The sequence below is a fragment of the Mustelus asterias genome, chromosome 14 (assembly GCF_964213995.1).
Source record: "Mustelus asterias chromosome 14, sMusAst1.hap1.1, whole genome shotgun sequence".
Classification (NCBI taxonomy): Eukaryota; Metazoa; Chordata; class Chondrichthyes; order Carcharhiniformes; family Triakidae; genus Mustelus; species Mustelus asterias.
The window spans coordinates 4,604,219-4,628,941 of NC_135814.1; the positions used below are offsets into that span (position 1 = coordinate 4,604,219).

At 52.1% G+C, this 24,723-nt stretch overlaps 1 protein-coding gene across 1 annotated transcript in view; it reads right to left on the bottom strand.

Moving 5' to 3' along the window:
* spega (striated muscle enriched protein kinase a) overlaps positions 1-20,990 on the bottom strand; it is a 129,039-nt gene extending 108,049 nt beyond the window's left edge. The window contains exons 1-7 of the mRNA XM_078229286.1: positions 20,927-20,990; positions 19,400-19,582; positions 13,969-14,229; positions 6,932-7,090; positions 5,403-5,592; positions 2,995-3,224; positions 2,069-2,188 (exon numbers count right to left, since the gene is read on the bottom strand). Of these exons, the coding sequence (XP_078085412.1) occupies positions 2,069-2,188; positions 2,995-3,224; positions 5,403-5,592; positions 6,932-7,090; positions 13,969-14,229; positions 19,400-19,582; positions 20,927-20,990 (1,207 nt within the window). The remainder of the gene's footprint in view (positions 1-2,068; positions 2,189-2,994; positions 3,225-5,402; positions 5,593-6,931; positions 7,091-13,968; positions 14,230-19,399; positions 19,583-20,926) is intronic.
* Between the last annotated feature and the right edge of the window lie 3,733 nt (positions 20,991-24,723).

Here is a 24,723-nt window from a genome sequence, read left to right on the forward strand (position 1 = left end):
AACAGCACTGAAATAGCACGGCAACACCGTGGCAACAACACGGCAACAGCATGGCAACAACACGGCAACACTACAGCAACACCGCGGCAACAACATGGCAACACTGCGGCAACACTGCGGCAACAACATGGCAACACTGCGGCAACAACGTGGCAGCATCATGGGAACAACACAGCAGCAACAAGGCAAGACCACGGCAACACCGCGGCAACATTGCGGCAACATCATGGCAACACCGCGGCAACAACACTGCAACAACACGGGAACAAAATGGCAACATCGCTGCAACACCGCGGCAACAACGTGGCAACAACACCGGAACAAAATGGCAACAACATGGCAACGACATGGCAACAACACGGCAACAACACGGCAAAACTCCTCGATTAGATTCCAATCTGTAACTCGGTCCTGGGTATCTGTTATTCTATATATCAACCAACCCGAACACCTCAATTAGATTCCAGACTGTAACTTATAGAATCATAGAATCCCTTCAGTGCAGAAGAAGGCCATTCGGCCCATCAAGCCTGTAGTGACCCCCTGACAGAACATCCAACCCATCTATGCCCGTAACCCCACTTATTTACCCAGTAATTCCTCTTTGGACACTGAGGGGCAATTCAGCACGGCCAATCCACCTAACCTACACATCCTTGGGTTGTATTCACGCTGGGTGGGTTCTCCAGCGTCTCCCAATGGGAAGCCCTATTGATAATGGCGGGTCCAGAGGGTCCTTCCTGTGGCCAATGGGTGCTCCCCCCTTCCACTGCCGTAAAACATACCCCCAGAGCCCCGCTCGATAGTACCGACAACCACATCCATTTCTCCGGGATACGGACATCCGTGGTTACGGCAACCATTCCTCCGGAACGCCGCATCCCACCATTGGCCAGTCTGAGTAAATTACCCACTATCCTCCGCGTTGCAGCGAGTGTGCTGCCCATCCAGGCGTGGTGAGTGGTGTTCGCAACTTCCAATCACAACTCAGGTTCGGACATTCTAACACTGAACTTGGGGGTAGAGGTGGGGGGAGGGGGGACAGGAGAGGGGCCGAATAGTCAGTGGTGAGGAGGGCTGCAACAAACTATTGCAGGACATCAGTAAACTTGCAGAATGGTCAAAAAGTTGGCAAATGAAGTCCGGCACGGATAAATGTGAGGCGGTGTTTGAGTCGTGAGAATGGGGAGGTCACTCATTACTTGGAGGGTATGATTCTATCTGGGTGAGAGATCTCTGAGTACAAACACATCGATCCTGCGGGACATGGTGGGGAGAGGGGTCCGCTGTGATCTAACCACCCCCCCACCCCCTCCCCGCTGCTGTCGAAACCATCCCTCCCGCCACTCCTGCTGCCATCACTCACCTTGGGGGGAGTGTGTGTTACCGGCAGCCTCTGCCACTCTCGGTGGCACTGCCCACAATCACGGCCACAGCCCCTCGGGGTAACTCCCGGGGGGGAAGGACATCTCTCCCCAGCGTCCTCGATCTCGGGGTAGGGCCACCGGCGCTCTCCCAGCGTCTGAGCGGCATTTCATTCAATGGGGTCTCCTAAATGGGGGCACCCAGCTGGCTCTCTTGCCAGCGAGCGAGACCCCATCACCCCCAGAGACAAACACAGGGGAGAGGGTGAGGAAAGATAGGAGGGAGCTCGAGTGAAGCCAGTATAGACTGGTTGGGCCGAATGGCCTGTTTCTGTGTTGCATCCTCCTCCTTTCAGATACCATTTGTTAGCAAGCACGGACTCGCATTGATTGGTCCATGATTACACTGGGCAGAGTTGGGCAGTGGTTTATCTTGTGCGGTGTGACCAGGAATCTCTCCCGCTCTCACCACCTGGCACCAGGATTATTGGGAAGATTTACAGGCTGGTACTGATTGACTGGATGATAAAAGCACCTTCCTTGGCCAACAAGTGCTGGAGTGGGATTTGAACCCGGGGCTCCGGTTCTCGAAGCAGGGACTCCCCCCGTGTGCTGCATATCCTTTGTAAAGCAACGTACTCCCGGTTACCCACAGTTACGCCCCTTGGTGACTGGCCCGAGGACTGTTTACAGCGGGATCTTACCAGATACGTAAATGTGGGCGTAGCTTGTGGCTTTTCCCACCTTGTTCGCTATGACACTTTTATAAACGCCTGCGTGAGAATGGTCGACGCAGCGAATGACCAAGCGATGGATGTCTTTATCTGCAGTGGAGAGAAGCCTTGGTGATGAAACCATTCAGAGTCATGAGATGGGAAGCAAGCAAGAGTATGGCGGGTCACCCGTGGTGTTTGAATGTGACCTCTGACCCATGCCAGCCAGGTCAGGTGGCACCATGTGACCCAACACGTTGTGTACAGATCATTAACCGCCTTTGATTGGCTGACATGCAGAACCTGAAGAATCAAGAAGGGGTGTCAGGCGTATCTATGTTTGGAACTCTCTATCTGAGAGGATCATGGAATCAGACAGTGCAGAAGAGGCCTTTCGGCCCATCGAGTCTGTACCAACAGCGAGCTATGGAGACTCAGCCATCGAGGAGATGGCACTGGATTTTCGGATGCTGAGGGAATTGGGGGATATGGGGAGAGGGCGGGCAACTGGAGCTACAGCAAAGGATCCGCCACAATGTTACTGGACAGAGGAGCAGGCTTGAGGGGCCGAATGGCCAACTCCTGCTTCTATTTTGTTTGGTCTTAATTGTGAGGAACCTCAAAGTTCCAGGGCTTGATTGAAATTCCAGAACATGCCACAGATATTGAACGCAAAAGTCCTGATCCAACAGGGTCTGCAATGTGTGGTAGAGGGGGCTGTGTCTGACTGAGAAACTTCTCACAGCCCTCCATCGTTGATGATGATGAGCAGCTGGATGTAGTAATGGAGACTACTGCGTTGTGTTAGCGCCTGTCACACCCTGTGTTGTGTATCTCCAGCAGGGCGCCCTGGGGCCACCGCACTGTTCTGTGTGTTTGTCAGAGCCCCGTTTGGGAGGGTGGAGTGGTTTACGTACACTGCGTCATCCTGCGCTCCTCCGTGCTCTCCAGCTTGTGGCCATGATGGTACCAGGTGATGGTGGGATAGGGCAGGCCGGTCACCTGGCACTCCAGCACCGCGTCCTTCCCCTCCGTCACGTCGACGTTCTGGATGGGCTTGATGAAGTCTGGCATGGTGAAACATTCCATCTCGTTCTCGGGAATCTCGGGTTCCTCGGGAATGGACGGCATCTTTTCCAACTTTGCCCTGTGGACACGAGGGAAGATGGGAGTCAGGGATGGCCGGTCGTTCATGGCAACCGCTGTCGCCTCTCCCGGGGGATGGGGGGGGAGGGGGGGGGGTGGCGGGGGATGGGGGGGGGGTGGGGGGCGGAGAAGGGGAATCTTTACTGGTGCCGTTTGCAATGTTTCAGCAAGTGTGTGTGCTTTGACAAGTGGGTTGTTGAACGGATTGCCTTGTTAAAGACAAGTGACGGCCAATGGGCAACCTCCCAGATGGACACAGCTGGAAAAGCTGGGGGTGGAGATCGGGAGGGGGAAGGTGTGGGAGTAGGGGAGGGGATGGGGAAGAGGATGAGGGAGGGGATGGGGGAGGGGATGGGGGAGAGGAAGGGGGAGGGAATGGGGGAGAAGGAGGGGGCAGGACCACAAGGAGTTTATATCTCTGAGCTAGATGTAGAATAAATTTGCTGAAGATAAAAGATAAGCTGCTATATCATTCCTCCATTATTTACTAGCATTAAGATTAACAGCCATGACGGAAAACTCCACTCCCTCTCACTCTCCCTCCCTCTCACCCTCCCTCACTCCCTCCCTCCCTCTCACTTTCACTCCCTCTCTCTCCCTCCCTTGAACTAGCTTGGCCATTTCAGAGGGCAGTTAAGAGTCACCCACATTGTGGCTCTGGAGTCACATGTAGTCCAGACTGGGTAAAGACGGTAGATTTCCTTCCCTGAAGGAAGGAATCTACCAATGATCACTGTTACTGCGACTAGATTTCTATTTCAAAGTGACTGAAATAACTACAAACCAGATGGGTTTTTCCGACATTGGTTTCATGGTCATCAGTAGATTCTTAATCCCAGATATTTTTTACCGAATTCAAATTCCACCATCTGCCGTGGTGGGATTCGAACCCGGGTCCCCAGAACATTAGCCTGGGCCTCTGGATTACTGGTCCAGTGACAATTTGGTTTGATTTGATTTATTATTCATAGAATCCCTACAGTGCAGAAGGAGGCCATTCGGTCCATCGAGCCTGCACCGACCACAATCCCACCCAGGCCTGACACAATAAGGAGCAATTTATCATGGTCAATCCACCTAACCCGCACATCTTTAATATACAAAAGTATTGTTTCTTGTGCACTATACCGACAAAGCATACCGTTCATAGAAAAAAGGTTTATTTTTTAGTCACAAGTAGGCTTACATTAACACTGCAATGGAGTTACTGTGAACTTCCCCTAGTCGTCACACTCCGGCTCCTGTTCGGGTACACTGAGGGTGAATTTAGCATGGCCAATGCACCCTAACCAGCACGTCTTTGGACTGTGGGAGGAAACCGGAGCACCCGGAGGAAACCCACGCAGACACGGGGAGAACGTGCAGGCTCTGCGCAGACAGTGACCCAAGCCGGGAATTGAGCCCGGGTCCCTGGTGCTGTGAGGCAGCAGCGCTAACCATTGTGCCACCGTGAAGGAAACGAGAGAGTGCCGAATGTAGTGTTACAGTCATAGCTGGGGTGTAGAGAAAGATCAACTTAATGTGAGGTAGGTCCATTCAAAAAAAGGGGGAGGCGATGGCCCAGTGGTATTATCGTTAGATTATTAATCCAGAAACTCAGCTAATGTTCTGGGGACCCCGGGTTCAAATCCCGCCACAGCAGATGGTAGAATTTGAATTCAGTAAAAAGTATCTGGAATTAAGAATCTACTGATGACCATGAAACCATTGTCGATCGTCGGAAAAACCCATCTGGTTCACTAATGTCCTTACCCGGTCTGGCCTACATGTGACTCCAGAGCCACAGCAATGTGGTTGACTCTCAACTGCCTCTGAACAAGGGCAACTAGGGATGGGCAATAAATACTGGCCAACCAGCGACGCCCATGTCCCACGAATGAATAAATTTAAAAAAAGGTCTGACGGCAGCAGGGAAGAAGCTGTTCTTGAGTCGGTTGGGACGTGACCTCAGGCTTTTGTATCTTTTTCCTGACAGAAGAAGGTGGAAGAGAGAATGTCCGGGGTGCGTGGGGTCCGAACCGCTATCCCCTCACCTCCCCGATGAGGGTGCGGTGTTTCCTGTGTTACAGCAGCGATTACACTTTGGGAATATTTCATTGGTTGTGAAATGTGTCGTGACGTGCTGGGGTAGCACGAAGCGTCTGCCCCGCCCTTTAACCCCGTCACTGCTGCTCCTTACATTGGCGACGAGACCACGGGCCGCGGCTCCTCCACGTAGAGTTCCGCTGAACAGAAGGCGTCGGCGTGCACGTTCTGGGCGATGGCGGCGTACTCGCCTTCGTTCTCACTGGTGGCGTGCATGATAATCAGCGAGTGCAGTCCCTGATCCCTGGCAATCCTCACCTCCTCCGTCTCCACCACCCTCTCCCCTGACAAACACAACAACAGCACGTCACCATACTGCGCTTGTCACATTCTCAAACATAGGAACACGGCTTCAGTAACGCGGGGGCTGTGATAGACTCAGCAATTGGGAATCTAATACCGCTGACATCGGGGACATCTTGCCCCCCCCCCAGGTGGCCAACTGCATTTAAATATTTTCCTGGAGGTTTCATCACGTGACTCGCCCTCCACCCTGTGGCCGTTACTCGGCCAACACATCCATCCTGGTGACGCATGGCCTTCCGACACCGATCGGATTGGCTGATGCCGGACTGCCGGGTTTCCCCTTTTCAAAAGTTTCATGTCTGCTTCAGGGAAACTTTCGAAGAACCGAAATGGTGTTAAAATAGGGCCTGCCCTGGAAAGGTTGTGGGAACCACGAGCTTGGGGATTTGTGTCAACTCTCTGCAGTGGTGACCTGAACCCACAATCTCCTGACCCCCCCGCACAAGAAGGTGACCCCCCCCGAGACATGGCTGACACATGGGATAACGCTTAATGGATTCCTGGGACAAGAGCTTTGGTGACAATGCCGTGCTGAGGGAATGCGGAAGTGTCAGAGGTGTTGTCTATGGTTAAAACGAGGCCTTGTCTGCCTTGGGGTGGGGGGCGGGGGGGGAGAGGGGGGGCTTGGGGGGCTAGATATGAAAGAGCCCATGGTTAGCATATCAAAGAATACCGGGGAGAGTTCACCCCAGAATCCCTGACGAATACCCATCGCTCAGTCAATCTCAGGAAAAAACCAGCTGATCTGATCCTGGTCTTTATTCATTCCTGGGATGCGGGCATCGCTGGCGAGGCCGGAATTCATTGCCCATCCCTGATTGTCCGTGAACGGAGTGACTTGCTCGGTTATTGCTGTTTGTGGGAGCTTTCTGTGCACTGCAGTGACCAGACTCTAAAAGGAAAGTACTTTTTCTTTATTATTACAAGTCAGCTTACATTAACACTGCAATGAAGTCACAGTGAAAATGCCCGAGCTGTCACACTCCGGTGCCTGTTCGGGTACACTGAGGGAGAATTTAGCACGGCCAGTGCACCTAACCAGCACGTCTTTCAGACTGTGGGAGGAAACCGGAGCACCCGGAGGAAACCCACGCAGACACGGGGAGAACGTGCAGACTCCGTACAGACAGTGACCCAAGCCGGGAATCGAACCCGGGTCCCTGGCGCTGTGAGGCAGCAGTGCTAACCACTGTGCCACCCATCTTCACTGACTGTCGGGAACGTTGGGATGTCCCAAAGTCAGGGAAGGCGATATGGAAACGCGAGTCTTTCTCTCACTTCAAACGGGACTCGTGGTTGCCGGATTGTCGGAATTACCAAAGTGCATCCAGATGACGCTGGGTGGAGGCGTGCCGCTCACTTTGACGTTGAGGTGGGCAGTCCGGCCCTCGATCACAAACACATCCTCCAGCTTTCTGGTGAAGAGTGGCAGGATGGATGGCAGCACCGTCAGCTTGGCGCTACACGTCTTCTCATCTGTGGGTGGAAAGAACACAACACTCAGAGGAATTCACCCAGACTCCCTCACCAAGCCCCACCCTAGAGCCAGCCCGAGGCTCACAAACTGATCCCTGGTCAAACACTGTGCCGTGCAACGTGGGAAGGGGCAAAGTGGAATCATACAGCACAGGAGGAGGCCATTCAGCCCATTGTGCCTGTGCCAGCCCTTACAAAGAGCTACCCAATTAGTCTCATGCTCCTGCTTCCTCTTCAATGCCCTGAAATCTATTCCCCTTCAATTATTTATCCCATTCCATCTAGAAACTTCCAACTGATTCTGCTTCCACCGCCCTTCCAGGTAGAACCTTCCAGATCACAATAAATCACTCTGTTGAAAAAGAAACCCCTCACCTCCCCTCTGCTCTTATTTCCCACTCACCTGAAGGGTCTGCCCGTCTGTCAATATATCACAGATAGGAGTGTACAGCTTACAGAGAAGGAGGTGCTGGAAGTCTTAAAGCGCATCAAGGTAGATAAATCCCCGGGACCTGATGAACTGTATCCCAGGACACTGTGGGAGGCTAGGGAGGAAATTGCGGGTCCCCTAGCAGAGATATTTGAATCATCGATAGTCACGGGTGAGGTGCCTGAAGATTGGAGAGTGGCAAATGTTGTGCCTTTGTTTAAAAAGGGCTGCAGGGAAAAGCCTGGGAACTACAGGCCGGTGAGCCTCACATCTGTGGTGGGTAAGTTGTTAGAAGGTATTTTGAGAGACAGGATCTACAGGCATTTAGAGACGCAAGGACTGATTAGGGACAGTCAGCATGGCTTTGTGAGTGGAAAATCATGTCTCACAAATTTGATTGAGTTTTTTGAAGGGGTAACCAAGAAGGTAGATGAGGGCTGTGCAGTTGATGTTGTCTACATGGACTTTAGCAAGGCCTTTGACAAGGTACCGCATGGTAGGTTTTGCATAAGGTTAAATCTCACAGGATCCAGGGTGAGGTATCTAAATGGATACAAAATAGGCTTGATGACAGAAGCCAGAGGGTGGTTGTAGAGGGTTGTTTTTCAAACTGGAGGCCTGTGACCAGCGGTGTGCCTCGGGGATTGGTGTTGGGTCCACTGTTACTTATGATGTTAAATGATTGGGCATGGTTAGTAAGTTTCCAGATGACACCAAGATTGGTGGCATAGTGGACAGTGAATAAGGTTATTTAGGATTGCAACGGGATCTTGAAACTAGAGGGTATAGGTTTAAGGTGAGAGGGGAGAGACACAAAAATATCCAGAGGGGCATTTTTTTCACTCAGAGAGTGGTGAGTGTCTGGAACAAGCTGCCAGATGTAGCAGTCTGTCAGGCAGCACAGTGGTTAGCACTGCTGCCTCACAGCGCCAGGGACCCGGTTCGGTTCCCGGCTTGGGTCACTGTCTGTGCGGAGTTTGCACGTTCTCCCCGTGTCTGCATGGGTTTCCTCCGGGTGCTCTGGTTTCCTCCCAGAGTCTGAAAGACGTGCTGCTTAGGGTGCATTGACCTGAACAGGCACCGGAGTGTGGCGACGAGGGGAATTTCACAGTAACTTCATTGCAGTGTTAATGTAAGCCTTACTTGTGATTAATTAATAAACTTAACTCAGTAGAGGTGGGTACAAAATACTGCGGTACCTTGTCAAAGGATCAGTGCTGAGAGACAGTTACATGGATAAGATGGGAACAGAGGGATATGGGCCAAATGTGGGCAATTGGGACGAGCTTAGTGATAAAAACTGGGCAGCGTGGACAAGTTGGGCCGAAAGGCCTGTTTCCATGCTGTAAACCTCTATGACTCCAGCAGCTTTGCTGAGGGCTTAACGGATAATTTTAGAAATAGGTTGGGATAACCGGAGAAGCTGGGATTGTTCTCCTCTGAGCAGAGAAGGTTCAGTAAATGTGTCATGGTCAGTGATGAGAGGGGGAGAACTGGTTAAAAAAAACAGAGGGAGTGTTGGAAAAAGTTATTGGCCCAATGAGTTGTTCAAGTAGGAAGCATATCGTAGCACAAGGGGGAGTGGAATCTGGAAACCTCTCCCCAAAATACTGAGGCTGAGAGGCAACAGAAAGTATCAGACAGGCATGGATTATCCAGGGTCTCCCGCTCAGGACAGAGATGAAGAGAAAGCTTTCCTTTGGCAGGGTGAATATTCGGAACTGTCTTCCCCAGAGGGTCATGGATGGAGGGAATGTCACAAAGGCAGAGGGAGATAGACTCTTGACGAATGAGGGGAGCTGAGGGTGGGCAGGAGGGCAGGGCTGAGGCCACAGCAGATCAGCCATGATCTTATCAAATACAGGAATCATAGAATCCCTACAGTGCAGAAGGAGGCCACTCGGCCCATTGAGTCTGCTCCGTCATTCAATCATGGCTGATATTTTTCTCATCCCCATTCTCCAGCCTTTTCCCCATAATCCCTGATCCCCTTATTAATCAAGAACCTATCTATCTCTGTCTTAAAGACACTCAATGACCTGGCCTCCACAGCCTTCTGCGGCAAAGAGTTCCACAGATCCACACTCTCTGGCTGAAGAAATTCCTCCTCATCTCTGTTTTAAAGGATCGTCCCTTTAGCCTGAGGTTGTGCCCTCTGGTTCTAGTTTTTCCTACTAGTGGAAACATCCTCTCCACGTCCACTCTATCCAGGCCTCACAGTTTCCTGTAAGTTTCAATAAGATCCCCCCATATCTTTCAAACTCCAACGAGTACAGACCCAGAGTCCTCAACCATTTCTCATACGACAAGCTCTTCATTCCAGGGATCATTCTTGTGAACTTCCTCTGGACCCTTTCCAAGGCCAGCACATCCTTCCTTAGATATGGGGCCCAAAACTGCTCACAATACTCCAAATGGGGTCTGACCAGAGCCTTATACAGCCTCAGAAGTACATCCCTGCTCTTGTATTCTAGCCCTCTCGACATGAATGCTAACATTGCATTTGCCTTCCTAACTGCTGACTGAACCTGCGCGTTAACCTCAAGAGAATCTTCAACAATAACTCCCGAGTTTCTGATTTCCTGAGCATTTTCCCATTTAGAAAATAGTCTATGCCTCAATTCCTTCTTCCAAAGTGCAGAACCTCACACTTTTCCATTTGGCCCTTAGGCCCATCGAGTCTGCACCAACCACAATCCCACCCAGGCCCTACCCCCGTAACCCCATCATTTACTCTAGCTAGTCTCCCTGACACTGGGGGATAATTTAGCATGGCCAATCCCCCTAACCCGCACAGCCTTGGAGTGTGGGAGGAAACTGGAGCACCCGGAGGAAACCCGCGCAGACACAGGGAGAATGTGCAAACTCCACACAGACAGTGACCCAAGCCGGGAATTAGAACCATAGAACATTACAGCACAGAAACAGGCCTTTTGGCCCTTCTTGCCTGTGCCGAACCATTTTTGTGCCTCATCCCACTGACCTGCACCTGGACCATATCCCTCCACATCCCTCTCATCCATGTACCTGTCCAAGTTTTTCTTAAATGTTAAAAGTGAGCCCGCATTCACCACCTCATCCGGCAGCTCATTCCAAACTCCCACCACTCTCTGTGTGAAGAAGCCCCCCCTAATATTCCCTTTAAACTTTTCCCCCCTCACCTTTAACCCATGCCCTCTAGTTATTTTCTCCCCGAGCCTCAGTGGAAAAAGCCTGCTTGCATTCACTCTATCTATACCCATCATAATTTTATACACCTCTATCAAATCTCCCCTCATTCTTCTACGCTCCAGGGAATAAAGTCCTAACCTATTCAATCTCTCTCTGTAACTCAGCTTCTCAAGTCCCGGCAACATCCTTGTAAACCTTCTCTGCACTCTTTCAACCTTATTAATATCCTTCCTGTAAATAGGTGACCAAAACTGTACACAATACTCTAAATTCGGCCTCACCAATGTCTTAAAAAACCTCACCATAACATTCCAACTCCTATCCTCAATACGTTGATTTATAAAGGCCAATGTACCAAAAGCACTCTTTACGACCCTATCTACCTGTGACACCACTTTTAGGGAATTATGTATCTGTATTCCCAGATCCCTCTGTTCTACTGCACTCTTCAGTGTCCTACCATTTACCTTGTATGTTCTACCTTGGTTTGTCCTCCCAAAGTGCAATACCTCACACTTGTCTGCATTTAAGTCCATCTGCCATTTTTCAGCCCATTTTTCTAGCTGGTTCAAATCCCTCTGCAAGCTTTGAAAACCTTCCTCACTGTCCACTACACCTCCAATCTTTGTATCAGCAGCAAACTTGCTGATCCAATTTACCACATTATCATCCAGATCATTGATATAGATGACAAACAACAATGGACCCAGCACTGATCCCTGTGGCACACCACTAGTCACAGGCCTCCACTCAGAGAAGCAATCCTCCACTACCACTCTCTGGCTTCTTCCATTGAGCCAATGTCTAATCCAATTTACTACCTCTCCATGTATACCTAGCGACTGAACCTTCCTGACTAACCTCCCATGCGGGACCTTGCTGAAGTCCATGTAGACAACATCCACTGCCTTCCCTTCATCCACTTTCCTGGTAACCTCCTCGAAAAACTCTAATAGATTGGTTAAACATGACCTAACACGCACAAAGCCATGTTGACTCTCCCTAATAAGTCCCTGTCTATCCAAATATTTGTAGATCCTATCTCTTAATACTCCTTCCAATAATTTACCTACTACTGACGTCAAACGTATCAGTGTATAATTTCCTGCATTACTTTTTGAGCCTTTTTTAAACAACGGAACAACATGAGCTATCCTCCAATCATCCGGCACCTCACCCATGGATACCGACATTTTAAATATATCTGCCAGGACCCCTGCAATTTCAACACTAGTCTCCTTCAAGGTCCGAGGGAATACCCTGTCCGGTCCTGGGGATTTATCTACTCTGATTTGCCTCAAGACAGCAAACACCTCCTCCCCTTTAATCTGTATAGGTTCTATGACCTCCCTACTTGTTTGCCTTATTTTCATAGACTCCATGCCAGTTTCCTTAGTAAATACGGATGCAAAAAACCCATTTAATATCTCCCCCATTTCTTTTGGTTCCATACATATCTGATCACTCTGATCTTCAAGAGGACCAATTTTATCCCTTACTATCCTTTTGCTCTTAATATACCTGTAGAAGCTCTTAGGATTATCCTTCGCCTTGTCTGCCAAAGCAACCTCATGTCTTCTTTTAGCCCTCCTGATTTCTTTCTTAAGTAGTTTCTTGCACTTTTTATACCCCTCAAGCATCTTATTTGCTCCCTGTTGCCAATACATGTCACACATCTCTCTCTTCTTCTTCATCAGAGTTCCAATATCCCTCGAGAACCAAGGTTCCTTATTCTTATTCACTTTGCCTTTAATCCTGACAGGAACATACAAACTCTACACTCTCAAAATTTCTCCTTTGAAGGCCTCTCACTTACCAATCACATCCTTGCCAGAGAAGAGCCTGTCCCAATCCACGCTTTTTAGATCCTTTCTCATTTCTTCAAATTTGGCCTTTTTCCAGTTTAGAACCTCAACCCGAGGACCAGATCTATCTTTATCCATGATCAAGATGAAACTGATGGCGTTATGATCACTGGAACCAAAGTGTTCCCCTACACACACTTCCGTCACTTGTCCTAACTCGTTTCCTAATAGGAGATCTAATATTGCATCCTCTCTAGTTGGTACCTCTATATATTGATTTAGAAAATTTTCCTGAACACATTTTACAAACTCTACCCCGTCTAGACCTTTAACAGTATGGGAGTCCCAATCTATATGTGGAAAATTAAAATCCCCTACTATCACAACTTTATGTTTCCTGCAGTTGTCTGCTATCTCTCTGCAGATTTGCTCCTCCAATTCTCGCTGACTATTGGGTGGTCTATAATACACCCCCATTAATGTGGTCATACCTTTCCTGTTTCTCAGCTCCCCCCATATGGCCTCGGTAGACAAGCCCTCTAATCTATCCTGCCTGAGCACTGCTGTAACATTTTCCCTGACCAACAATGCCACCCCCCCACCCTTCATCCCTCTGCCTCTATCACGTCTGAAACATCGGAACTCTGGAACATTGAGCTGCCGGTCCTGCCCCTCCTGTAGCCAAGTTTCACTAATGGCTATAATGTCATAATTCCATGTGTCGATCCACGCCCTCAGCTCGTCTGCCTTCCCCACAATACTCCTGGCATTGAAATAGACACACCTCAGAAGATTATTACCACCACACACAACCCTTCTATTTGTGATTTTGCATGAACTATTAACATCATTTATTTTCACCCCCGCTCCATTATCTGCTCTGGCACTCTGGTTCCCATCCCCCTGCAAATCTAATTTAAACCCTCCCCAATAACACTAGCAAACCTCCCTGCAAGTATATTGGTCCCCTTGTAGTTCAGGTGTAACCCGTCTCTCTTGTACAGGTCCCACCTGCCCCAGAAGAGGTCCCAATGATCTAGAAATCTGAAACCCTGCCCCCTACACCAGTTCCTCAGCCACGTGTTCATCCGCCCGAGCATCCTACTCTTACCCTCACTGGTACATGGCACAGGTAGCAATCCTGAGATTACTACCCTCGGGGTCCTGCTTTTTAACTTCCTACCAAGCTCTCTATACTCACTCTTCAGGACCTCCTCACTCTTCCTTCCTACGTCATTGGTGCCGATGTGTACCATGACATCTGGCTGATCACCCTCCCACTTCAGAATGCTGTGCACGCGATCAGAGACACCCTGACGCTGGCACCCCAGGGTGAACACCGGGTCCCTGGCGCTGTAAGGCAGCAGTGCTAACCACTGTGCCACCGTGCCGCCACTATGGGCTCGAGGGGCTGAGTGGCCTATTTCTGTTCCTGCCTGGTGTGTTCTGGGCTTTGGGTGCCGGACACTGACCTTTGGCCGTGCTGAGCTTGCAGGTGTAAATCCCCGTGTCATCTTCGTGCACCGAGTTGAGGAGCAGTTTGCACCTCCGGCCATCAAAGTGCATCTTACAGTTGAGCAGCGCGGGCTGGACCAGCTTCCCATTGGTCAGCCAGTCGACATCGACGTCTGGGGGTCCTCGAATCTCGCACTCGAAGCAGGCCGACTCGCCAGCGTTCACTGTGACGTCGCGCGCCGGACCAAGGATGCTCAGAGTCTGGTCTTCACGGCGGCCTGGAACACACAGGAAGCAACGGCATAAATAGCCCGTAAACAACCTGCCTTCGTCCAACACCACCGAGCAATAAAACATCACCAAACTGCTTAACCACAGAGCCAACAGTTCAATCACCAGAACACATACACAGTAACCAGAGCTTGGCCAATGCGGCAGAGAGAGGCAGGCACGGTTTGGGAGGAAATTCCAGAGTTAAACACCGAGACACAGTCAACAATAATGGAGAGAATAAACAGACAAAATTATCCAAACATAAATCTTACTTTGAACATTTGATCTCAGATTTGCTCCATTATAAAAACCCATTATTTCTCCAAGTCTGAGCAGATACACATTGTGATTACACCAACAAACCGCCCGAGTCCTCCAATCACCATCTCCCAGAGCTTGTCAGCACTCCAGGATCGTCCTGGAGTTCAGAAACTGAGAGCAATTTCCAGGAGGATTAGAATCAGTTAGATACAGAGTAAAGCTCCCTCGACCCTCCATCAAACTCTCCCAGGACAGGTACAGCACGGGGTTAGATACAGAGTAAAGCTCCCTCTACCCTCCATCAAACACTCCCAGGACAGGTACAGCACGGGGTTAGATACAGGGTAAAGCTCCCTCTACACTGTCTCCATCAAACACTCCCAGGACAGGTACAGCACGGGGTTAGATACAGAGTAAAGCTCCCTCTACACTGTCTCCATCAAACACTCCCAGGACAGGTACAGCACGGGGTTAGATACAGAGTAAAGCTCCCTCTACCCTCCATCAAACTCTCCCAGGACAGGTACAGCACGGGGTTAGATACAGAGTAAAGCTCCCTCTACCCTCCATCAAACACTCCCGGGACAGGTACAGCACGGGGTTAGATACAGAGTAAAGCTCCCTCTACCCTCCATCAAACACTCCCAGGACAGGTACAGCACGGGGTTAGATACAGAGTAAAGCTCCCTCTACCCTCCATCAAACTCTCCCAGGACAGGTACAGCACGGGGTTAGATACAGAGTAAAGCTCCCTCTACCCTCCATCAAACACTCCCAGGACAGGTACAGCACGGGGTTAGATACAGAGTAAAGCTCCCTCTACACTGTCTCCATCAAACACTCCCAGGACAGGTACAGCACGGGGTTAGATACAGAGTAAAGCTCCCTCTACACTGTCTCCATCAAACACTCCCAGGACAGGTACAGCACGGGGTTAGATACAGAGTAAAGCTCCCTCTACACTGTCTCCATCAAACACTCCCAGGACAGGTACAGCACGGGGTTAGATACAGAGTAAAGCTCCCTCTACACTGTCTCCATCAAACACTCCCAGGACAGGTACAGCACGGGGTTAGATACAGAGTAAAGCTCCCTCTACACTGTCTCCATCAAACACTCCCAGGACAGGTACAGCACGGGGTTAGATACAGAGCAAAGCTCCCTCTACACTGTCTCCATCAAACACTCCCAGGACAGGTACAGCACGGGGTTAGATACAGAGTAAAGCTCCCTCTACACTGTCCGCATCAAACACTCCCGGGACAGGTACAGCACGGGGTTAGATACAGCGTAAAGCTCCCTCTACACTGTCCGCATCAAACACTCCCAGGACAGGTACAGCATGGGGTTAGATATAGAGTAAAGCTCCCTCTACACTGTCCCCATCAAACACTCCCAGGACAGGTACAGCATGGGGTTAGATACCGAGTAAAGCTCCCTCTACACTGTCCCCATCAAACACTCCCAGGACAGGTACAGCATGGGGTTAGATACAGAGTAAAGCTCCCTCTACACTGTCCCCATCAAACACTCCCAGGATTAGTACAGCACAGGGTTAGATACAGAGTAAAGCTCCCTCTACACTGTCCCCATCAAACACTCCCAGGAGGTACAGCACGGGGTTAGATACAGAGTAAAGCTCCCTCTACACTGTCCCCATCAAACACTTCCAGGACAGGTACAGCACGGGGTTAGATACAGAGTAAAGCTCCCTCTACACTGTCCCCATCAAACACCCCCAGGACAGGTACAGCACGGGGTTAGATACAGAGTAAAGCTCTCTCTACACTGTCCCCCATCAAACACTCCCAGGACAGGTACAGCACACAGTTAGATACAGTGTGGGGTTAGATGCAGTGAAGGGTTAGATGCAGCGCGCGGTGAGATACAGCGCAGGGTGTATCTAACTGTTCATAGAGTACATAGGGGAGAAGGAAAGGAGATGCTGCAGTGTTGCAGTTACAGATAGGGTGTAGACAAAGATCAGTTTAATTAATAAGCCCATTCAAAAGTCTGATGGCAGCAGGGAAGAAGTTATTCTTGAGTCGGTTGGTAAGTATTTTCAGGCTTTTGTTTCTTTTTCCTGTTGGAAGAAAGTGGAAGAGAGAATGTCCGCGGTACGTGGGGTCCTTAATTATTCTGGCTGCTTTGCCAAGGCAGCGGGAAGTGCAGACAGAGTCAATGGATGGGAGGCTGGTTTGAGTGATGGACTGGGCTTCGTTCATGATCCTTTGTAGTTCCTTGAGGTCTTGGGCACAGCAGGAGCCCATACCAAGCTGTGATACAACCAGAAAGTGCAGCTGCAAAAGTTGGTGAGAGTCGTAGCAGACATGCCAAATTTTCTTAGTCTTCTGAGAAAGTAGAAGCGTTGGTGGGATTTCTTAAGTACAGAGGAGTGTGCAGGGACCAGGACAGGTTGTTGGTGATCTGGACACCAAAAAACTTGAAACTCTTGACCATTTCTACTTCACCCCATTAATGAAGACAGGGGCATGTCCTCCACTCTGCTTCCTGAAGTTGATGATTGGCCCAAGTGTTGCCATGGAGAAAGCAATGATGAACTATAGACTCCCCAGTTGCCTGGGTAATTGAAAAGAAGGCACAAGGATTGAACATGTTCCCTTCGGTTGCAGAGAATGAGTTCCCCCCATTGTTCATTCTCCATGGTAACACCTTGACCAGAGTTGACGTGTCAACCAATCAGGACCCTACTCTCCTGTGGTATAAATTGTTGCAATTGTTTGAAATTTGGTATTCTTGCCTTTGTCCTGATGAGAGGCAGCACGCCTCACATCCACTCTGCTTCCGTCTCCCGCATTCAGCATTCCTGTCATTTGCCTCAAACTTTGCCCGGATGATTGGATTCCATGTTCTTGTGCGTTCCACATTTTGTCACCTCTCTCAGGGCAAAGGGACTTTCTCCCTTTCTCCTTCTTGAATTATTCGGGACTGTCTTACACTTATGGACCCATAAAAATGGAAACTATGGGTGGAATATTACTGGAAAGATTTGATGGGCGGGATGTTACGGCCTTGGTCAACCAGAGTCCAGAAAATCCCGCCCAAGGTCAACGGACCTTCCCATTGTTCTCCCCTCATCCGCTCCGTTTCTGTGGCAGGCAGGGCGGTAGAATTCCGGCATAAGTCTCCAGCTCGCCTGAAAATGGGAGAGTTTCAGATCCCTTTTTTGGGTGAATTATTACTTCCAATCATGTGCCCATAGTGCTTGAAAAAATGGGCTAGACTGTTTCTAGTTACTGGAGGCAGTGGGGTTGTTTAATTCGCCAGCCAGCTTGTTGAGGCAGCAGAGGGCGCTATTGCGCATGGCCAGACCTCTGTGGCTGCACATGCGCAATTCCAGCAGCAGAGGCCTGACAGAGAGAGAGAGACCTGACAGGCCTCTTCTGCTGGAACCAGCCTGAACACACAGCACCCCCCCCCCCACCCCCGAAATCGCAGGGGCCCGCAGCCCCCGTCACCCAGACCGATTGCCACCAATCGCAGACAGAGTGCGCAGCGGTCCTCCACCATTAGGCCACCCTGGCGTGGCCCTGCCTCCCCCCGGGTCCCACCTCCCACATGCCCCACCCCTTTCAGGCCCTGCTCCCTTCAGGTCCTGCCCCAGTGGGCAGTGCCAAGGTGCCAGGCTGGCAGTGCCCAAGGGGCACCCTCCTTGCCCTCAGCCTCCCCAGAGGGGGCCTCAATGACCTTCAGTTCCACTGATGAGGGCAACACAACTGTTCCCCGTTCATGGGGAGCCGATGTTTGCCTTGCTGGAGAGACCGTCTCCCAGTGAGGCCGTAACGGCGTGAGCGCTGGGCTCATTTCAATAATTTATTCCGCCTCTCACCGGAAATGAGCAAGAGGCTGTGATTGTGTCAGAAATCCGGTCCTGGTGAGATCGGGAGAGACAGGAATTCGGACAGGATCCTGATTTCTCAGCTCTCGCATTGGCGGGGCGGACCGGTAAAACCGCGGCCGATATCCGGGATTCTCCGGCCTCACCCCGGGGCTGGGATTCCCCGACCCCGCCCTGCGGCTGGGATTCCCCGCCCCGTGGCTGGGATTCTCCGAACTCGCTTCCGGCTGGGATTCCCCGACCCCGCCCTGCGGCTGGGATTCTCCAACCTCACCCCGGGGCTGGGATTCTCCGGCCCTGTCCCGTGGCCGGGATTCCCTGACCTCGCCCTGCGGCTGGGATTCTCCGACCTCACCCCGCGGCTGGGATTCCCCAACCTCACCCCGGGGCTGGGATTCTTCGAACTCGCTCCCGGCTGGGATTCTCCGACCTCACCCTGGGGCTGGGATTCTCCGGCCCTGCCCCGTGGCTGGGATTCTCCGAACTCGCTCCCGGCTGGGATTCTCCGACCTCACCCCGGGGCTGGGATTCTCCGACCTCGCGCCGCGGCTGGGATTCTCCGGACTCGCCCGTGGCTGGGATTCTCCGGACTCGCCCGTGGCTGGGATTCTCCGGACTCGCCCCCCGTGGCTGGGATTTCCCGACCTCGCTCCGGGGCTGGGATTCTCCGACCTCGCACCGCGGCGGGGATTCTCCGACCTCGCCCCGCGGCTGGGATTCTCCGACCTCGCCCCGCGGCTGGGATTCTCCGGACTCGCTCCCGGCTGGGATTCTCCGACCTCGCGCCGCGGCTGGGATTCTCCGGACTCGCCCCACGGCTGGGATTCTCCAGACTCGCCCCGCGGCTGGGATTCTCCGACCTCGCCCCGGGGCTGGGATTCTCCGACCTCGCCCCGCGGCTGGGATTCTCCGACCTCGCCCCCCGTGGCTGGGATTCTCCGACCTCGCCCCGCGGCTGGGATTCTCCGACCTCGCCCCGCGGCTGGGATTCTCCGACCTCGCGCTGCGGCTGGGATTCTCCGGACTCGCCCGTGGCTGGGATTCTCCGGACTCACGCTGCGGCTGGGATTCTCCGGACTCGCCCGGGGCTGGGATTCTCCGGACTCGCCCCACGGCTGGGATTCTCCGACCTCGCGCTGCGGCTGGGATTCTCCGGACTCGCCCCACGGCTGGGATTCTCCGACCTCGCGCTGCGGCTGGGATTCTCCGACCTCGCCCCGTGGCTGGGATTCTCCGACCTCGCCCCGGGGCTGGGATTCTCCGGACTCGCCCCACGGCTGGGATTCTCCGGACTCGCCCCACGGCTGGGATTCTCCAACCTCGCCCCGCGGCTGGGATTCTCCGGACTCGCCCCACGGCTGGGATTCTCCGGACTCGCCCCACGGCTGGGATTCTCCAACCTCGCGCTGCGGCTGGGATTCTCCGGACTCGCCCGTGGCTGGGATTCTCCGACCTCGCGCTGCGGCTGGGATTCTCCGGACTCGCCCGTGGCTGGGATTCTCCGACCTCGCGCTGCGGCTGGGATTCTCCGGACTCGCCCCACGGCTGGGATTCTCCGACCTCTCCTGGGGCTGGGATTCTCCGGACTCGCCCCGCGGCTGGGATTCTCCGACCTCGCGCTGCGGCTGGGATTCTCCGGACTCGCCCCACGGCTGGGATTCTCCGGACTCGCCCCACGGCTGGGATTCTCCGACCTCGCGCTGCGGCTGGGATTCTCCGGACTCGCCCGTGGCTGGGATTCTCCGACCTCGCCCCGCGGCTGGGATTCTCCGACCTCATTCACAGGTGCGATTTTCCGATACTGCCCAGAATTCTTCAACCTCATCCGCGGTCGGGATTCTCCGACCTCAACCATGGCTGGGTTCTCCAACTTCACCCTCAGTTGGGATTCTCCAGACTCGCTGAGGTTGGGATTCTCCGACATCTGTTGCGGCTGGGATTCTCCGGACTCGCCGGGGCTGGGATTCTCCGACCTCGCCCTGGGCTGGGACTCTCCAGACTCGCTGGGACTGGGATTCTCCGACCTCGCCCTCGGCCGGGATTCTTCAGACTTGCCGGGGCTGGGATTCTCCGGACTCGCCGGGGCTGGGATTCTCCGACCTCGCCCTGGGCTGGGACTCTCCAGACTCGCCGGGACTGGGATTCTCCGAGCTCGCCCTCGGCCGGGATTCTTCAGACTCGCCGGGGCTGGGATTCTCCGGACTCGCCGGGGCTGGGATTCTCCGACACCTGTCGCGGCTGGCTGGGATTCCCCGATACTGCCTAGGATTCTCTGACCTTGCTCACAGCTGGGATTCTCCAGTCCCGCTGCAGTGAATGGAGATTTGACTGAGCGCCAAATTCTCCGTTCTCTCCGGCAGCGACGGCAGGCCGTGAACGGCCAGAGAATTCCAGCTCATGTCGCCAAATTGTTTGGACAGCTCTGCCTGACAGGTTACTGCCTGTAGATGGTGGGGAGCTGAGTCTGATTGACAGAGGCAGGTGACTGAATGGATAAGAATCCAATTACTCTGCACAATCAGCAAACCAGCTGCAGTATCACCATCCCCTCGTTATCGTCAATCCAGAATCTTCCTGCTCACAATCTGTGATCCTGAGCAGCACTCTCTGCTGTCCCCATTCACACCATTCCCTCTGCTCTTTCATTCGCTCCTGGTCTGACGACGTTTAATTTTACAATTCCCATCCTTCTTGGTCTCTTCCCCCCCCCCCCCCCCCCCGGCTCCCCATCTCTGCGGCAGCCCCACAATCCTGTGAGGCCGCCTCCCAGCCTGACGCTGGCAGTGTTGGAGGTCCCTGCCGCACTGAGGGCTGCTTTATTCAAGCCAGAAAGCAGACACAAGCAGACAACTGGAGCCATGTGATGACAGGCACGATCGGGTTTCTGCTGCAGCAACAGGCTGGTGGTTTACGGGGACAGCCCCAGCGGTCGATGGTTCAGTATCGGGCTTTGACTGGGCCGTCCAAGACCAAACATCACCCTGCTGAGACACCTCGGGGAGAGTATTACCATCCACTGCGAGGTCAGAAGGTCTTTGGTCCATTAATCTCTCCATTTCATCCCAAGCTAAGGGGCGGCACAGTGGTTAGCGCTGCCGCCTCACAGCTCCAGGGTCCCGGGTTCGATTCCCGGCTCGGGTCACTGTCTGTGTGGAGCTTGCACGTTCCCCCCGTGTCTGCGTGGGTTTCCTCCGGGTGCTCCGGTTTCCCCCCACAGTCCAAAGTTGTGCGGGTTGGGTGGATTGGCCGTGCTAAATTGCCCCTGAGTGTCAGGGGGATTAGCAGGGTAAATACATGGGGGAATGGGGATGGGGCCTGGGTGGGATTGTTGTCAGTGCAGATTCAATGGGCCGAATGGCCTCTTTCTGCACTGCAAGGATTCTATGATTCTAATGTTTATCCTCCCTCTCCAGAGAGTGGACAGGAAGGAAGGTTAAAAATTACAACAGACACCCAGGTATAAATACCCCTGCTTTGTGATTCTGGAGCAGTCTGACTTTGCAATGAGGGCCATGGGAAATGGGGAATTGTAACGGTACAAGGTGGACAGAGTGGTGAAGAAGGCATTCGGCATGCTTGGTTTCATCGGTCAGAACATTGAATACAGGAGTTGGGACGTCTTGTTGAAGTTGTACAAGACATTGGTAAGGCCACACTTGGAATACTGTGTGCAATTCTGGTCACCCTATTGTAGAAAGGGCATTATTAAAATAGAAACAGTGAAGAAATGATTTACTAGGATGCTACCGGGACTTGATGGATTGAGTTATAAGGAGAGGCTAAATAGACTTTTTTCTCTGGAGCGTAGGAGGCTGAGGGGTGACCTTATAGGGGTCTATAAAATAATGAGGGGCACAGATCAGCTGGATAGTCAATATCTTTTCCCAAAGGTAGGGGAGTCTAAAACTAGAGGGCATAGGTTTAAGGTGAGAGGGGAGAGATACAAAAGTGTCCAGAGGAGCAATGTTTTCACACAGAGGGTGGTGAGTGTCTGGAACAAGCTGCCAGAGGTAGTAGTAGAGGCGGGTACAATTTTATCTTTTAAAAAGCATTTAGATAGTTACATGGGTACGATGGGTATAGAGGGATATGGGCCAAAAGCGGGTAATTGGGATTAGCTTAGGGTTTTTAAAAAAAAGGGTGGCATGGACAAGTTGGGCCGAAGGGCCTGTTTCCATGCTGTAAACCTCTATGACTCTATGACACTAATGCTCTCCTGAGAGAAGCAGACAGGAGATTGCAATTCTCCATTCACCTTCAGGAGTTCCTGCGGGCAACAATCAGACAGACTGCCGATCGACTTGCCTGCCCCGTACGGCACGGTGGCACAGTGGTTAGCACTGCTGCCTCACAGCGCCAGGGACGCGGGTTCGATTCCCGGCTTGGGTCACTGTCTGTGTGGAGTCTGCACGTTCTCCCCATGTCTGCGTGGGTTTCCTCCGGGTGCTGCGGTTTCCTCCCACAGTCCAAAAATGTGCGGGTTAGGTTGATTGGCCAGGTTAAAAATTGCTCCTTAGTGTTCCAAAATGTGTAGATTAGGGGGATTGGCCATGGTAAATGCGCAGGTTTACAGGGATAGGGCAGAGGGGTGAGCCGGGGTGGGATGCTCTTTTGGAGAGTGGGTGCAGACTCAATGGGCCGAATGGTCTCTTTCTGCACTGGTGGCATTCTGTGGTTCTCTGTCTCTCACAGGCACAATCAGCCAACTGGGCTCAATAAAAGCTGCTTGTGCCAACTTGTCGGAAGCTTCCAGCTCTCAGCCGGGGGTCTGACCTCAACTTACTGAGGTAGGAAGGGGCAAGAAGCAAAGCTCCCAATCTGCACATCCCACGGTACCCCAGGCCTGGCGCGGCATTGTGACTTGGGCTGACAGAGTCACGGCAGGCCGCACAGCTAAGGTCTGGGTCCTACTCCCCCTCCCCCACCCTGAGCCCCGCCCCCATCCCTAGCCCAACCTTCTCCAGGAGGGAAACCCGAGCAAAAGCTGATTCAAGTGTGGGGAAGAGGAGAGGGACGAGGCAGAGGCCAAGGCCCAGCCTCATTAACAGGATTCAGGTCTTCAATCAGTCCACACCAGCATGCTGTTTCTTCGCCCTGTTTCGTACAGCACTCACGCTGCAGACACAGGTAGGGTTTAGGGTCTCTGTCTCCACCACCAACTCGGGCAGTGAATTCCAGACACCCAACACCCTCTGCGTAAAAAGGTTCTTCCTTATGTCCCCTCTACACCGACTGCCACTTATCTTGAATCCACGTACCCTGGTTCTAGAATTCTACACCAAGGGAAACAATCTTATCCTGTCCACTCTATCTCTTCCCCTCATCATTTTGTACACCTCTATCGAGTCACCCCCTCAGCCTTCTTTGTTCCAAGGAAAATAACCCCAATCTCTCCTCACTTTTCCAGCCCAGGCAATATTCCTGTAAACCTCCTCTGCACTCTCCAGAGCAATTACATCCCTCCTGTAAGGTGGTGACCCAGAACTGCACACAATACTCCAGTTGTGGCCTCACCAGTGTTTTATACAATTCCAATATTATATCCTTACTTTTATATCCTGTACCTCTGCCAATGAAGGAGAGAATTCCATCTGCCTTCTTTACAACCTTGTCAACTTGAACTGCTGCCTTTAGTGAGCTGTGTACCTGTACGCCAAGATCTCTCACTTCATCCACCCCTCGTATATTCCCATTTATTGCATGTTCCCTCTAACTTTTTAACCTCCATAAATGCATCACCTCATCCTCCTCGATGTAAAAATCCATCTGCCACTCCTTCGCCCACTGCACCAACCCACCGGTAGGGTTTTGGAGATTATAGCTCTCCTCTACACCATCCACCACTCGGCCAATCGTTGTGTCGTCTGCAAATTTTCCGATTGTGTCCCCCACGTTCACATCCAAATCGTTAATAAATAACACAAAACAGCAAGGGTCGCAACACCGAGCCCTGTGGAACACCACTTAAAACAACCTTCCATTCACAAGGGCATCCATCGACCGTTACTCTGTTTCCTGTGACAAAGCCAGCTTTTGATTCAGTTTGCTACATTACCCAGTATCCCATTGGCCTTTACTTTTTTGACCAATCTGCCATGTGGGATCTTGTCAAACGCCTCGCTGATATCCATGTCCACAACATCCACCGCACTACCCTCATCAACCCTTCTTCTCACTTCCTCAAAGAATTCAATCAAGTTTGTGAGGCAAGACCTTCCTTTAACAAATCCACACTGACCATCCCTGGCCAGTCCAGGCCTTTCTACCTGACAGTTAATCCTCTCTCTCAGGATTGATTCTATGAATTTTTCCAGCACCGATGAAAGACTAACTGGCCTAGAATTGTTTGGCATTTCCTTCAATCCCTTTTTAAACAATG